This window comes from Archocentrus centrarchus, chromosome 11, assembly GCF_007364275.1.
Source record: "Archocentrus centrarchus isolate MPI-CPG fArcCen1 chromosome 11, fArcCen1, whole genome shotgun sequence".
In the NCBI taxonomy this organism is placed as follows: domain Eukaryota; kingdom Metazoa; phylum Chordata; class Actinopteri; order Cichliformes; family Cichlidae; genus Archocentrus; species Archocentrus centrarchus.
This window is the reverse complement of record NC_044356.1, coordinates 34,606,259-34,624,164: the sequence shown is the minus strand read 5'-3', so window position 1 is coordinate 34,624,164 and position 17,906 is coordinate 34,606,259. Positions and strand designations below refer to the sequence as shown.

Genomic DNA, 17,906 nt, shown 5'->3' with positions numbered 1-17,906 from the left:
CTCAATTTCACTAACCCTGTGAGGAGCAGACCACATGTTCTACCACCTGAGCCACAGGTCACAGTGACCTTGTTCTCTGATGACCAAAATGCACATTGTTCTTTAACTCAACCAGTTAATCTCAAATCTGATCATGTGTCAACTGAGTGGCAGTTGAAGGTGAGTGCTAATGGAGGTTAGGCATTAGGAGAAGAAGCAGGTTGATAAAAAGCTCTTTATCCTTCTTAGGCCGATCTGGTGGCACGTTCCCAGTGCTAATTAAGGCGCATGGAGAGGATGAGTTCACCAAAAGGTAACAAGAGTTTAGCAGAGTACAGGAGCAAATTGCTCAGGACAAGTTTGCTTTCAGTACTTTGTGCCAGAGAAGCTCATTAAGATTTTTTTGTGTATTTTAACCCAAACCATTACCTCTTCCCAAAACAACAATGCTGTTTAGTTGGCCAAAAACAGTAAATGATCTAACTCGTGTATGATAATTTCTCACAAAATCCGATAATTTTCGAAATTTGGCTTAATACTTCAACATTTTCTCAGGTAATATTGCATAGAAACAACAACCGATTTTTGGCTGTCAACAGGTCCTATAACCCTGCTGCAGTTCATTCATCCATTCTTTGTTTTAAAGAAAGACGTGATCACAACTACTGATTAGATTTCGGAGATCCAGCCATCCATCCATTTTCTTCTGCTTATCTGGGGGACAGGTCATGGGGGCAGCAGTCCAAGTAAAGAAGCCCAGACCTCTTTCTCCCCAGCCACCTTCATGAGCTCATCTGAGGGCACACCACGGCATTTCCAGGCACGCAGAGAGATATAACCTTTCCAGCATGTCCTGGGTCTGCCACAGGGCCTCCTCCTGGTAAGACAGGAACACCCCACCGGAGAGGAACACCTCAGCCTAGAGGCACCAAGATGCCTGAACCACCTCAACTGGCTCCTTTCAATGTGAAGGAATAAGGGCTCTACACTGAGTGCCTCCTGAATAACTGCACTCCTTATCGTTAAGGGACAGGCCAGCCACCCTTCAGAGGAATTTCATTTTTGTCACTTGTATCTGTGACCTTGTTCTTTCGGTCACTACCCAACGCTCATGACAGTAGGTGAAAGTAAGGACGTACATTAAGAGGTAAATCAACAGCTTTGTTCTCTCTTTACCACGACTGACCGGTGCAGCATCCAGATCACTGCAGACACAGCCACCATCCATCTGGCAATCTTCCATTCCCTTCTCCCCGTCACTCGTGAGATACTTAATCCCATCCATTTGGTGCGTGGGTACTCCACCATTTTCCAGCTGAGGACCATGGCCTCAGACTCAGAGGTGCTAATTCTCATACCAGCCGCTTCATACTCGGGTGCGAACCGTTCCAGTGCAAGCTGGAGGACACTACCTGATGAAGGCACCAGGACCACATCATCTGCAAAAACCAGAGATGAAATTCTGAGCCCACCAAGGTGGAACCCTTCCACCACTTGGCTATGCCAAAATTCTGTCCATAAAAGTTATGAACAGAATTGGTGACAAAGGGCCACCCTGGTGGAGTCCAACACCCACAGGAAGCAAGTTTGACTTATTGACAGAACCACAGACCAAGCTGTCGCTGCAGTTGTACAGAGATTGAATGCTCGCAACATTACCCCATAGTCCTGCTGCACCCCCCCACAGGATACTTTGAGGAATGAGGTTAAATGCTTTATTCACGTTCACAAAACAATTGTAGCCTGAATGGGCACACTCCCACACACAACCAAATATCCTCAAGAGGATAAACCACATTGTTCCTCTTGGATCTGAGGTCTAACTAACAGATGGTACCACCTTTCCAGCTCCCAGGGGCTTAGACCTTCCCGGGCAGGATGAGGAGTGTGATCCTCCAATAGTTGGAGTACACCCTCTGGTCCCCCTTCTTAAAGATCACTACCCCTGTCTGCTAATCTAGTGGCACCACCCCAGATCTCCATTCAGTGTTGCAGAGTCATGTCAACCAAGACAGCTCAACAACACGAATGATGAAAAATAACAATACGGGACTCTTTCGAGGCCCTGTAATTATAATGAGTACATTTTAAACTCTTTAATGAGGAGCCATTGGAGGGACGTTTCTTTTAAATGTGATATTTAAAAGTAGAATGGGAGACAGAGCCTTCAGCCTTCAGGGCCCACTTTTGTGGAACCAGCTCCAAATTTGGATTTGGGAGATAGAGACCCTCTCTTCTTTTTAGATTAGGATTGAAACTTTCATTTTTGATCAAGCTTATAGTTAGGACTGGATCAGGTGTTTCTTTTTCACTCACCTGTTTTCACTCGATGTGTTTATACACCACTCTGTATTTAATCATTAGTTATTATTAATCTCTGGATCTGGTCCACAGTGTGTCTTTTGTCCTGTCTCCTTCCCCTCCCTTCAGATGGCTCCTCCCCGCTTACCGTGGTTCTGCCAGAGGTTTTTTCCTGTATTAGGGTTACGAATAGTAGAGGAGGCTACTTCTGGTGACTTTGAGCATGCACTGCATATCTCTAACAACCTTTATTAAAGAGACATCAAATGAACAGTTTACCCTGCCTGATATAGGATTACTGGGGCCCAACCCTGGAGCCAGACCTGCGAAGAGCATCAGGTGCCCGGGCCTTAGCTTGTGGTGCAGCCCGAAAAGGAGACATGGGCCAGCCCTCCTGTAGGTTCACCACTCACAGGAGGCAATGTGTGTCAGGTGGAGGCCAAGTGTGGAGACTCTGGTGGCCCAATCCCCAGCTATCAAGCCTGGTTATTGGGGCATGAAATATCACCTCTCTGGTCAGGAAGAAGCCTGAGCTAGTGCATGAGGTTGAGAGATACCGGCTAGATATAGTTGGGCTCATCTCTATGCATGGCCTGGGCTCTGGAACTAATCTCCTTGAGAGGGGCTGGACTCTGTTCCAGTCTGGAGTTGCCCTCAGTGACAGGCTGCAAGCTGGGGTGAGTATCCTTGTATCCCCTCTGTTTGCTGCCTGTACATTGGAGGTTTCACCAGTGGACAAAAGGTTTTCTTCCCTGCGACTTCAGGCTGGGGAATGGGTCCTGACTGCACTTGTGCAATAAATGACAGTTCAGAGTACCCAGCTTTCTTGGAGTTGATGGGAGGAGCAGTTAAACAACCTCTTGGATAAAAGATAATAATATGGGGCTCTTTCAAGGTCCTGTACTCATTCTAATTACAGGGCCTCGAAAGAGTCCCATATTGTTATTTTTCATCAGTACCTCCCCGAGTTGGGAGAGGGTAACCTGCATGCCTGCTCAGACTTTCTCAGACTCCCTGTCTGGAATCAAACCCTAATTCCCCGTTACCCATGGCCACCATGGTAGTCACATGAAGTATCATCAAAAGTTTATAAAGCAGACATTTCAATGAAATATCGCCACCACGGAGGGTCAGTGATCAACTTGAAGTCATCTAGAGTTAGCCGGGGTGCCCCCAGAGGCACACCCTGCAAGGGTTTTGGGTCTAATAAATGCACACATAACAAGAGAGTCAGCACTCATTTACAAGGGATGAGTGATCAAAGGAACCATAACTGACATTTACAGTTTCACTGTAACGGCCACGTGTACTTAGACCTTCATGGCCTAATCCTGGAGACAACGATGTCTAGTTGATCCTGCCAGTAGCAGTACGCACATCCTGGGCCAGGCGCACACACTGTGAATCACTGAGCCCTGGAAGCTTGTATGGGCTTCATGAAGGTGATGGTTTCCGTATGCAACATGGTGGACCCGCCCCCTGGTGCCTGCCTCCTGGAAGGGTTTTGGAAACCGTATTTAAGACCAATACAAATTATTTACCTACGATTTTGTTGTTTGTTCTATTGTTTGTCCTACCTAATAGGATCAAACCTTGTGGTCTCTAAGGGCCACTTTTTAGAAAGTCCACCTTGATAAAGATCAGCTAGTCTGCTCTGCACACCTGTAATCCCATTGATCAGACTCATAGTGTGTGTATTTTGTCCTCTTTTTACTTAACAGACAAGTTAGTGGCATGTAGTTGAGTTAAACATAAAGTGAACAAACCCTACTGTAAAATTACCCAGCCTCCCAGTATCTACTGCCTGCAGGTGGAATATTGACAGCAAAACTCCTCCCCCACTGTCAACTCTCACTGGGAATAATGAGGCATGCACATAGTCAGCACAAAGCCTGTCCTTGTGGGTGTGCATTCTATGAATGGGTGTTTCTGCCATCGTTGTTGGTGAGAAATGAAGGTACAAAATTGCAAGGGGGTGGTCGCTGGGCAAACTGCATTGTAACTCTTTTAAAAAGATTAAATATTCTTTTTTATTTGTCAAGTGAAAGAAAGGCAAAATTAAAGCATGTTCAAGTTAATGGGTATTACGGATACAATTAGAAATGGCAGACAGCTGAAAGAGAGACACAAAGACACATAGCTAGTGGAGTCGAGGTGTGTACACGCACCTCTTTCCCCTGGAGGCAACACTGAACAGCTGGATTAAGGTTCTTCAGACCCACAAAAAATAATGGCTACAATTTGGCACTTGATAAAGCTCCATAAAAAACACAGACAATTTTACCTCCATCCATTATGTTTTGATAATGCTCTTCTAACTGTGTGTGCAGACCAGATGGCACTCAGAATCAAAACAACAAAGGTGGTTTTAACCACATGCGAGAATCCATATGTTTCCAGTAAAATGGCTTCTCGGCATTATCAGTGCACAAATAAGCTGAAAATGTTATTTTATTTGTTTTCTCTGTTTTCATTTTTTTTCTTTCCCCTTAAGGTGTGCATGACGCCACAGTCCAGTACATCATATATTTTAGGGAAAGGGTAAGAATTTAAGACAAAGATAATAAAAAATATGCCATCACTTTATCTCTCTATAAAGATGTTAGCATAGCATAAATGCAAAGTTAAAAAAATAATAATAAAAATCTGCACCTTCTAACAATCTGTAATAATTTTTTTTCTGACAAGCACATTTTGTGAAATATGAGTTGAATTTTATCAGTTTTATCAGTTGAGCTATAATAACACACTGAAAAACTAAATTTATTTCAACTTTGAGTTATCTTTTACATTTTTGGAACACTCAATGGCATATTGGGAATGTTTTACATTTCTCTTTGTCTCAAGTGTTTTCAATTTTTGAACCCTTAATCCAACTAACTGACAACTGCAAGCAAAAGTAAATTAAATACTTGCCTGATATCGAATGCTTAGGGTCTCAAAGGGGAGTGAACCCCCAGGCTTCTTGGTGTGGGCGTTGTTTTTAAGTGTGGAAATTAATTGTAGCACTGCACAGGGGTACTGAAAATTAAAATTAGAATTTTTAGGATATTTTTGTTGGTTTCTTTTAGTTTTTTAAATTTCAAAACAGGTATAATCACTTTTGCTACCTCTCAAAGCCCCCCCAAAAAGCATGTTAGGTTAATCAGTGATTCTAAATTGGCCAAGGGTAACTATGATGCATAAATAATTATTAGTCATTCTGTGTTGGGCAGCATGTCAAGGATGCACCCTGGTTCTCGGCCATTTTCAACTGGCATAGACGAAATGGCAAGACTAGGTGACTGGATATACGTAATCTGTTGAGTGGGTAAATTGAAAGACTAGCAGCTATATCTGCAGAGATAAAGCTGACTATGATTTTCATGAAAGTCCAAGTTCTTCCACAGTTCATGTAAAACTATTGTTTTCTGTAAATTCTATGAAATACAATAGATTGATTGAAGAATGACAAACAAGAAACAGCCAGGGGTAGACTCAAACTCGGACTGTAGCCTTTCAACATATGGGTTGCCTGCTCAACCCCATGAGCTCAATTCAATTAAATTTTATTTATATATTGCCAAATCACAAAAAACTGTCACCTCAAGGTGCTCTATATTGTAAGGTAGAGACCATACAATAATTACTGAGAAAACCCAACAATTAAAATGACTGCTATGAGCAAACCCTTGTCAGTAGTCGAAAGGAAATACTCCCTTTAACAGGAAGAAACCTCCGGCAGAAGGAGGGACAGTCATCTGCTGCGACCAGCTGGGGGTGAGGGGAGGGAGACAGGACAAAAGACGTGCTGTGGAAGAGAGCTCGAGGCCAATAATAACTAATGATTAAATGTAGAGTGGTGTATAAACTGAGTGAAAAGAGGTGAATAATAAAGAAAATGCTCAGAACCCCCCCCCCAGCAGCCTTGGCCTATTGCAGTGTATCTAAGGGATGGTTCAAGGTCACCTGATCCAGCCCTAACTATAGGCTCATAAAGGAAACATTTAAGCTTGGTTTTAAAAATACAGAGGCTGTCTGTTTCCTGAATCCAAACTGAGAACTGGTTCCAGAGAAGAGGCGCCTGAAAGCTGAAGGCTCTGTCTTCCACAAATAAGCCAGCAGTCTGAGAGTGAAGTGCTCTATTGGGGTGATACAATACTAGGAGGTCTTTAAGATAAGGTGGGGCCTGATTATTCAAGGCCTTGTATGTGAGAAAAAAGATTTTAAATTCTATTCTAGATTTAACAGGGAGCCAATGAAGAGAAGCCAATATGGGAGAAATCTGCTCTCTCTTTCTAGTCCCTGTCAGTACTCTAGCTGCAGCATTTTGGATCAGCTGAAGGCTTTTCAGGGAGCTTTTAGGACAGCCTGATAATAATGAATTACAATAGTCCAGCCTAGAAGTCATAAAAGCAGTGCTTAACATGTGCATTGAAGAACATATTCTGGTCAAACATGACTCCAAGATACCTCACAGTGTAATTGGAGGTCAAGATAATGCCATATAGTGTAAGTATCTGGTGAGACATCATGTTTCTAAGATTTGTGGGGTCGAGCACAATAACTTCAATTTTATCTGAATTTAGAAGCAGGAAATTAGAAGTCATCCAGGCCTTAATGTCTTTTTAAGACATTCCTGCAGTTTAACTAATTGATGTGTGTCATCTGGCTTCATTGATAGGTAAAGCTGAGTATCATCTGCATAACAAAGAAAATGTATGTAATGCTTTCTAATAATAGGGAAGCATGTATAGAACTGTAGAATTGGTCCTAGCACAGAACCCTGTGGAACTCCGACTCCAACCTTAGTGTGTGAAGAAGACTCCCCATTTACATGAACAAATTGAAGTTTATTAGATAAAATAATTCAAACAACTGCAGTGCAGTACCTTTAATACCTATTGCATGCTCTAATCTCTGTAATAAAATATTATGGTCAACAGTATTGAACACTGCACTAAAGTCTAGCAGGACAAGCACAGCGATTAGTCCACTGTCAGTAGCCATAAGAAGATCATTTGTAACCTTCACTAATGCTGTTTCTGTACTGTGATGAATTCTGAAACCTGACTGAAACTCTTCAAATACACCGTTCCTCTGGAGATGGAGATTGGCCCATAATTAGCTAAGACAGCTGGGTCAGTCTTACTACCACCTTAAACACCTGTGGTACGTAGCCAATTAAGAATGATAGATTGATCACATTTAAGACTGAAGCAGTTTTTGAATGAATGAATGACGTTTTATTGCCATGTGGGTGAACAAGTTCACACATTGGAAATTGCAGTTACAGAACACCATCCAAGAATACACAAAACACAACACACATGGGGGGATATGTGTCCTGGGGTCATGCAGCCGACTTGCAGCGCTACCTTTGGCAGGAGGAGAAAACAACACATCATGGGGAAGTTAGGTTAAAAAAAAAGTCATCTGGTACAGTGCTCAAAAAGAGCACTATACCAGGGTCCAAAAAAACCACCTTAGCAAAGCATTTGCACATGTAAAGCTAGGACAGCGGCGGTAGGTGAGGTCAGGTCAGGAGGGAATGCAGACGGAGATGAGAGGTGGGGGCATTGTGGAGCCAGATGCCAGGTTCCAGCCAAAACAGTTCGCTGATAGTGGTGGAATTTCATCAGCGGCCGTGGTACACCAGACCCAGCTTCACAAATCACAACGCGGAGTGGGGGGAAAGAGCAGCCGCACACAGAGCCCTGGAGAGAGATATGGTTGCCAACCCAAGGCCGGCAGGGGAGCCGAATTCCTGATAACAAATGTTGTTTTGGAACAGGCTGCTTGTTTTTCCAACAGCCTTCAGTCTTACTGGGAAACCATTCAAAAATCCAATATTCCAAATTCGTTGATTGCCGTCCTCACTGTGCAGAACCGAACTATATCTCCTGATCTAACCCCTCTCGCCTGCGAGCCCGCTAATCTTGCGGCTCAGGTCCACCAGGCTTTGAGTCTGAGTTTGTACGGCTCTGCTCAGCCCTTCCACCTGGGTCGGCAGCCTCTGCAGATGTCGAACCGCCGTCCAGATTTTCTTAATTTGCCAGTAAGGCAGGTATCCACCGAGCCCAAACAGAGAAGATACCGCTACCAAAAAGCCGAATATATATGCGTCTTCCACGTCTTCCACTCCAAGGGCTGAGAAGCACACCGGTCTCCACGAGCTCCAAGAGTTGATGACGTATCCAACCGGGTCTGTTCCACTCGGACACGCAGGCTCCCCTGTCCCGGGTCTCATAGTGGAAAAAATTCGATCAATGATGGAGAATGCCCAGTTTGCCAGATCCATGTTTCAATCTTGTTCTTATTCGGACAGTGTGTAAAAGACGCTCTCACAGCAAGCAGCAAGCGGAGAGATGGGGAGGGCAGGGAGAGAGAGATAGTGCGACCGTCTCCAACAAGAGCAGGAAGAAGCTATGCCAGCACCCAAAATCACTGGGTTTAAGGTGACAGACTGAACCAGTGGGCAGCCTGGAAAGGGCAAATGAGCTGAACAAATTCTTCAGCAAGTTTCGTTCACAGCCCTACGCAGCCTCCTACACCACACACGCTAGCCTCCACACAACCTTAGTACCTTCACTGATTCTTGGGCATGTCCACTTCGTCCCCCAAAATGAACTCTGTAGCTCAGCAAGGCACCAGAGCAAGGCCCTGATGGAATCACCCCAAGGCTCTGAGGACCTGTGCTAGCCAGCTGTCTATGATCCTGAATCCCATTTACAACCTAAGTCATAAGCAGGACAAGATTCTGGTGTTATTGAAAAAAATCCTGTCTGATTTCTGTGCCAAAGAATTAAAGTTTAATGACTATCCACTAGTTGCCATTACATCATATTTGATGAATGTGCTGGGAACATGCTGGGAAGACTGATCTTGACCCACCTGAAGGTGAAAACATCCCTTGACACCCGGTAGAACCTGTGCAAAAATCTTGAGCTACCCCTCATTTCTTTACATTTTGCTAGGAAAATAAGATACAGGTGCATCAATTTATTGAAATGTGCAAATATGGAAATATAACTTATAAGGCGTAAACAGAGTTTGTGCAATTCTAACAAGCTTGAAAGTTGATATTTGGTAGGACCAAATATGTAGGACTGCTTTTTTGCATTTGCTCAGCATGTCTGAGCGTGCTGTCTCAGCAGAGGTGTTCTGGTCATTAAGAGGTGACGAAAGTTTCATTGTGTTGCAAATGAAGACAGCTGGTCAACAAGCACTAAAATGTCAGCACTATCTGAGTCATGAAAAGCGCCAGAATCAACTGCGCCATTTTTAAAACCTGACAGCAAGAAAATGGAGGCTGGCAAACCGCTGGGAGGCTCGGCTGAATGCCCAGACCGATGGTTTGCAGAGGCAGTTTTGCAACAAGACAGCCATCTCAAAATGTGCACACAATATACGTATTTTAATACTATAATAATTACAATAATAATTTGATTTGGGCGGAAACATTTCAGAAATGAGCTCAGTTTACATGGAAACGCAAGACGATGAAAACGCTGCAGTTCCCATTGCCAGGCCACAAGTTGGCGGTGTGGATATAGGAGTTATAACGATAGTGTGCATGTGCCAGGGCCTCCATGTTCAAAAAGTTGCATTTTTGTCCGTTTACACGTAAACGGAGGCTGGATCATTTAAAAAACGCTCCACTCTGGAGCCTGTTTTAAACAAGTATTGTTCTCATGTGAACGGGAGGCCGAAGCGCATCAAAACGTAGCTGTTTTCATCTGAAAACATTCTCATGTAAACGAGGCATGAGATGCACCCAAGATGCATTATTTGTGGATACTGGGAGAGTTGTTTCCATTGTCATTAAGTGCGAAGACCAGTTGAATGCTAATGTAATGTTAATTCTCCCCCACCTGTCTCCATATGCAATTGTTGTTGGGGAATATGTATCTGTTGTTGCATTGGATCCCTTTCAGCAAAGCAGAGTATTCAACTGAATCACATAGGTGATATACAAAGATTAACGACAGTCAAATTAGTGCATCAAGTAGCACCAAAATTAAGCAATCACCTTCTTTGGTTTCTGTGTCATTTAACACAATCCAGCCAGTGCTACTGAGAGACAAGCTAAAGGAAATGGCAATAAATACTGACTGCCTGACAGAGGCTACAGTTTGTGACACTGGGCAATGCTCTGTGTGATTTGGTGATGTGGAAAACAGGAGCTCCACAGAAGATTGTGCTGCCTCCATTCCTGTTTACCTTGTACACCTCAAACTTCCACTATAGCTCCGGAGTACAAAATTTCTGTAGGTGGTATGACCTACAGAGGATTTTTCTGGGTCATGCCACCAACAGAAATGCTCTGACAGTCTTCAGTTGTTGGATGTATACATGATAGGCAGGAGAAGGAGGACAGAGTGCTGGTGGATTATTATGTGAAGTGTTCTGTGAGAAATTGTCTGCTGTTGAAAACCAGAGAGATGGTGATTGAGTTCTGAAGCTACATGACCTGTGTCCATCCTGGGACAATGATGAGGTGGCGGAGGAGTAGAAACACCTGAGCACACACACTGAAATCAGGCTGAACTGGAAGACCAACACAGAGGCTGTGTACAAGAATAAGATAAGCAGGCTAAGGCTAAGGAAGCTGAGATCCTTAAATGTGTGTAACAAAATATTGGAGATTGTCTATCAGTCGGTTGTGGTGAGTGCAGTGTGTTTTGCCGGGGTGGGAGCAGCACTGAAGCTGGTGTTACCAACACACTGGATAAACTGATCAGGAAGACTGGCCCTGTGCATCTGAAGCTGTAGAGAGGAGGTCACTGAACAAACTTTTATTCATCCTGACAATCCAGGCCAGGACACGTAGTGGACGGGCAGTGGAGCATTTTCTCCAACAGACTGATTTAGCTCTGCTGCTACAAGGACAGATACAGGAAATCTTTCATACCAAACATTATAATTTTCTGTAACACAACATATCAGTCTAGCACAGAATCATCTGCCAGATTATTTTGTTTGTTTGTTTGTTTGTATTAACAGTACAGGTACCCAGACATTCATAATATATTTATTATATAATCTTTTGAGAACTAATTCAGTCAATTGTTGAAGCTCTTGACTCTGGATCTGGAGAAGCTGCTTCAACTTCAGCCCCTGCCTCCTTTTTAATATTTGTACTATCATGAAACCCCGCTCATCCTGTAGGTTAAAGGGATTGTGATAGGGTGAGAGTGGAGATGTGTGTGCTGAGGATAGGGGGTTCATTCTGTGGGGGCACTGGAAGAAGAACAAAGAGCAGGCCATGTGACTCGTGGTGAAGCCTCTTCTCTCTTTTGTGTGATACGTGGAGACGAGCATCTGCAGCAGAGAGTCTGAACAGAGCTGCACACTGCATGAGAACAATGCAGCAACACTGTGTTGTTCTGTGTGTGTGTGATGTATACAGCACTAAATAGCCTCCATTCATTGTTTCTTTCTGAAGCTGACTGGGTCTGGAAAAGGGGACCTGCCCCATCAATTACTATCAGTCACTGCTTTGGTTTGTACAACTCTACAAAAACCTTTGTTGTTCCACAGCAGACCAGGCAGTGTCCAACCCCGTCATGTACACGGGCAGTTATGCTCATGGCTAAAAGGTTGCTTTAAAAAGGTGAGTAGGTGAACCATGGCAATATAAAGCACCAGTAACTGCTTTTCAGGACGCCCAGAAGCCACTGCAATTTGTAAGTTTTGTATCATCTGAATATTTATGCAAACTCTTAACAACAGATACTGTATATTGTGCATCAAAAAGTAATAAATCCATATGTTCGTCTTTGTATTTATAAGACCTAAGAGTGTGAAACACTTAAAATTCTGATTTAGAGGTAGCAAAGGAAAAAGTAGAAATATGTCTGCACAACAAAAAAGAAACACAGTTCTGAACCTCTAAAATTTGTTTTGAAGATACTTTAGCCATGAAAATGGCAATGATGTATAGTTTTTTGTTTTAAAACTACAAAAAAATAATAACAATAACACACATAAATGGTCATAAATGAACGTCTTCAGTCTGACAGGGAGAGAAACCCAGCAGACTCAGAGAACACCAGTGGAATCCCCACACTTCTGTCTGTGGCTTCAGTGCTCCAAACAAATCTATTCATCTGCCAAAAGGCATCAGTGTGCCAAATTACACACTGCCACCAAATTCCATACATATGGGGATAATGTGAACAATCATCTGTTTCATGGTGCATTTTTGTTCTATTTAAAAAGGAGTGCTTACTAATGGCCTGCAGGGAATGGTTTAATTGATTCTGTTCTAATATTTAATTAGTGCATTTACTGAAATCCTAATATTTCTCTTGTTACTTCTGCATGTATTGCTGGGATTAGCAGTCGTTTGAGAACCAATCTCCTCCACATTAGTGCTGTGGATAATTCCAGCTGCCCATCTGCACCACAGGTGACCATGTAACCAATTTGCCAAAGCTAAAGGTGCACTATATTAACAGAAGCAGTGCCTAATCCCACCTAATCTTTGAATTCAGAGTCTTTCAGTCCCATTGTCACAGGTGTATAAAATTGTTCACACATTCCATAAGTGTAAGTTATATTATTGGAATGTGAAAGCATTTAGTAACCACAGCAACTCAGTCACACAGTGGCAGACCACATAAAGTTACAGAGATGCGTCGCCAGTGCTGAGGTATATAGTGCATAAAAGTCACCAATGCCCTGCTGACTCAAAAACTGCAGTTCCAAACCTCCCCTGACATCAACATTAGCACTGAAACTGTGCACCAAGATTTTAATAAAAGCCTATATCTGAAATGGTTAAAGGGGTTCACATTTTCAAAGGTACATTTGGACAAAAATTATGATTTCATTCTAAACATAACCAAGTACTTGTGGTGCCTGAGGCCAAAAAACAAAAATAAAACAACAACATGCACAAGTAAGTTCACTGCTATTTTTCTCTACACTGCTGCCATCGTTCTGTCAGCGTCAAGTTGACAAGAGCAGCCTCAAGGTTCCAAGTGCAGACAGACTTAGGCCAAGAAGCGGCATCCACACATAAACACGTCCAAGCAGTACCTAGGTTAACTGTGTCTGGCCAATCTGCTCTGGTTTCTCTGTCCTTAATCTCGTCCCCTGCTTTAACACAGTGGGAGGTACAGCACATAATACAAAAGGATTTCCTTTCATTTGTACATGGTGTGAACACTGAAGCTTGTAAACAACAATTATGGAAAGAGAAAATAAATCCTTTTTCAGTGTGCAGCAACTGAGAGTGTGACCTATTTGTGTTCTCTTATGCATATTTTTATATGGGAGCTAATTGCTGCCAAAAGTTGTGTGTGTGTGTGTATATATATATATATATATATATATATATATATATATATATATATATATATATATATATATATATATATATATATATATATATATATATAAAATGGCCTCACTTAATATTGTCAGTATTTGGTTCAGTTTTTTGTGTTGTTGGAAAAACCTGAAAAAATTACTTTAAGAGGGTGTCAGTATTAAAGATTCATTAAACTTTGGGTATCTTTCTTGAATTTTTCAAAAGAAGAGCAAAATAGCATTTGAGCATATTTGTTTAAACAACACTCAAGCCTGGTTGGCTGTGCAGCCTTTGCATCAGCAGACCTCCTCTGAGATCTGGGACATGATGCACTTACTAGAGAGCATCTTGCTGTACAACAAAAATTTTACATTTGGGGAATTTTACTCCAAAACAGAGCCTTGCTGTAACATGCATGGAGTCACAGTCTAGATAGAGTTAGTGTGTTTCTATGGTGAAAGATGATCTATTGATGAAACATAACCAAACAGTTCTGTGACCTACAGTTTGAGGGTGCAACATTTGGAACAGTGATGGGGCTGGGCAAACAATGTGAAGGCAAAACTGATTAAAACTATTTAACATCCTATATTACTGTTAAACATCAATACTGTAGAAAACAGTAACAGTCTTCTAAATTTCTAATAGAGGCCAATCTCAGAGCAGAATATTTAATACACAGTTCAAAACCATTGTTTTACAATAAAGGAAGTGTTTGTGTTAATGTAAACTATGGTTTTTCTAAACCTAATCAAGTGGTTTTGGTGCACAAATCTAACTAAGTAGCAAGTGAAATGGAAGTAATCAGCCCAAGTGTAAAATAAAACTAATTCTAAACATAACAACGTAATACTGATATTGCACATCTACATCTGCTAAAGATGAAACTAACTGGGGAGAGTCCTTAAACCTTCCAGTCTTCTATGCACATCTTTCTACATTAAAATAAAGAGAAACTTCACAGAGAGAGCTCTTACTTGGTAGGAGACAGAAAAAGAATACAATACTTTAGAACCTTTATTGTGAAACTCCCAACTACCAATACACTAATACTAATACACATATAACCTTGAGACTGGGTTCCAAATCTTAACCAAGTAGGTGAGTACACACTACAGAGAAATAGGATCGATAGATAGATCGATAGATAGATCGATAGATAGATAAAGATAATACATATTACTAAAAAAAGATTGAAGGATAGATTATATTTTAGACTTCATCCAAAGCCATCATTGATCTCATGCAGGCTGAGCTTTATTGCCAGTGTTATGCTCATTGATCAGCCCCTGCTGGTATGGGGGGGTTGCAGGATCCCAGTGGAACCAGTACATTGATCCAGAGAAACATCTAGATTAGACAGTAGAGAAAGAGAACATTCATCTCCAGCTGTCCCTAAAGGGTACCTCTGTCCCAGTGGGTTGTGAGAGATCCACCCCCACTTTCATCACTCCTCCTCTGTCCTCCCCTATTTTTCCCCTTGTGTCCTTCTGACCATGTGCTGCTCTCTCAGAGTGAATGAACCTTGGATGGTGAGAGGCACCACCCAAAATGGAAAGCAGTGGGGAGCCTTGTATTGTGCCTAGCCTGTAAAGCTGTTGTACTCACAAGACTCTGGTTTGACTCATCAGCAGCCACACCAAACACCTGCATCAACAGTAAATTACTACAGAGTGTTTGTATCATTTCCTTTGCAGCTTGCTTCTGTTTCCCCACTCAGAAACCAGCCACATGCAGCTGTGGTACACACACCATTTCTCATCAATTGCACACGTCAAAATGTGATAAATGAGTCCAATAGCAGCACAAGGCAGTCAAAGAGTTCCAGCTGCCTCTGACTGGGGGAAGCTCTGCCAGAAGACAGGTTGCACAATGCACATCTCCAACCCCCAAATGGGGGCAAAATAACATTCACCTCAGGGACTGCAGCAAATATGTTATCAAACTGTACTGTAGCAAGATGGCTCCAGTATATTAACCTCTGCCACATGCAAAAAAAAGCTACTCAGAAAATAAACTTTTGCTTTAAGTAAAGGTTGATTTACAAGATGATTTTATCCAATCATAAAAAGTGATAGATGCATAAAAAAAACAAACACAAAAGCATATTCACCAGTTTTCCCTCCACCATTATATATTGTGTTATGTACATAAATATTTGCATATGAATATTTCATCAACAGAGCAAGGTTAGGACATCCATTCAGTCACTCAACATCTCTGGGACCAGGACTGAATGAGCAGAGAGGATGGGCTGTACCTGTTTGCCAGATGTATATGGGTCTAGTTTCCACTGCAGTTTGTGCATCCAGTTCCCACATGGAGAAAAAGAGCATCGCTAACCTCCAGAGAGAGAAGAGTGGGGCTCCTTTCAAGACCCCTTGCATCCCTATGGCTCTGCCGACCACCCCCATGGCCCCCGCACGATAAGTACTTGTGTTCCAAATGCAGTCGAGAGGAAAATGTGAGCCTGGCCACGAGGTAGAGCGCTGTACTCAAGTGAATTGTCTGCTTTGTCCACACCACTCCGGCCAAGAAGTAATCCTGAGCAAGCAAGGGTGAGGTTTCCTCCTCTCCTCTATCTCTGTGTTTCTCTTTCTCCCCTGGCTACTTAATGAGAGAGAATGAGCTCTTGCAGTAATAAAACAGGGAACAATAGATCCCTAAGCCCAGCCTGCTCCTGCTCCTGCTGCTGTATGCTGGGTAATGCAGCACCTCCCTCTCTCTCTCTCTCTCCCTCTCTCTCTATGTCTTTCTCATTCTCTCTTACACACAAACACATTTATACACACATCTTTTCCTCCCTCCCTCCTTCTGACTCTTCTCTCATGCTTTTTCAAAGAACTAAGGGAAGCTGTTCTGCACTAGAAATCAAAGTAGGCACCTGAATCAAGTAAGGAGAGATTTGTTTGTTGGTGAAATAAACAAGAGAGTAGATTAAAACAGACAAAAACTACTTAAAAATACAAATCTCCCATAGATAAAAAATAAAGTGGGGTCAGTTTTCTCTGTTATAAACAGAATTTTCATAGTAAGCAACTGCCTTTTTTTACTTTATCTTTTGTTTCTGAGACCATGACCCTGGATGGATGGATGGATGGATGGATGTGTCACAGGAAGGTTATGCAAATAATATTGTTATATACACCAAACCGCCAAAACATTTAATGAAGACAAATAAAACAATAATTAAATGGAAAAGAACAATAACTAACTGAAACTGAATTGTGTGTTTACAAAACTAACTAAAACATATTGAAATAATACAAAAATGCCCTTCATTTTCATGTTTGTCAGCCTTGTGGACTGAAACCATTTTTTTCTGTTCTAGCAGTCTTGTTGTGGATGATAACAAAATGTGCAGCACACATCTCCCCACTCACCTCACTAACCTCAAAGTCCACCTGAGAAGCTGCACAAGCACTATGGAAACCGCTCTGAACCTTCGCAGTAACCTACGACGTAGACTGGCGTGCACCTCTCCAGAAACGTACCTACACCTCAGGCCCACACAGCTCATAACAATTGTGATTGGCCTGTTCAGCACTGTCGAGTCCTCTCGTGCATTGAGGGAGACTGCTGAAAGTATTGGAAAGGACATGAGGGAATGAACAAAGTGGGGGAAAAAAATTAAAAAATAGAGGGACAAATATGTTTGCAGCCAAGAAAAAGCAAACAAGAAAAAAGACCAAAAAGAGCGAGAACCAAGCAGGGGGAAAAGTCTGCATGTAAAACACAGACACATAAATGCCAGGCTAGGCTCCGCAAAGCCCCAGCACAGAGGACTAATTAGTGAGTATCTAACTAACCAACCACCACAAGCAAGAGGCTGCACTAATACATTTGTTGCACCTTGAATCTTGCACGTGACAAAGTATGAAAAAATGAGAGCAAAACTAAAACTAAGCATTAAACAAATAAAAAAAAAACTAATAAAAATGACCAAAACCACTCTAAAAACTAATTAAAATTAACTGAATTAGAGGGGGAAAAGTTACAATGAAATAAAACTAAATTATAATGTAAAATCCAAAACTATTATAACCTTGTCACAAACTGGCAAAAAAAAAAAAAAAACATAATCCTTGGAGCATTGCAGATTTCTCAGGTGGGCTTGCTCCAACACATCCAGTGGATTGGGATCTAGAAAATTTGGAGATCCTGGTCAGTGCCTCAAGCAATTCCAGTGTTGAGGCACATAGTCCTGCTGGGGGAGGTCACTGTTATGTGCACTTGGTAGTCGAACAAATTTTTATTGTGTGATGCATGTCACTTGATACTAAAACAAATGCCAGGACTTAAGTTTTCTTACCAGAATATTGCACAG

General features: G+C 42.1%; 1 protein-coding gene across 2 annotated transcripts in view; it reads right to left on the bottom strand.

Annotated features, from left to right (window-relative positions):
• thsd7aa (thrombospondin, type I, domain containing 7Aa) overlaps positions 1-16,258 on the bottom strand; it is a 132,541-nt gene extending 116,283 nt beyond the window's left edge. For both annotated transcript variants that reach the window (XR_004020561.1, XM_030740853.1), the window contains exon 1: positions 15,840-16,258. Coding sequence is in view for 1 of the 2 variants with exons in the window: in XM_030740853.1 (XP_030596713.1) it covers positions 15,840-15,993 (154 nt within the window). In the remaining variant the exon portion in view is untranslated. The remainder of the gene's footprint in view (positions 1-15,839) is intronic.
• Positions 16,259-17,906: the final 1,648 nt, after the last annotated feature.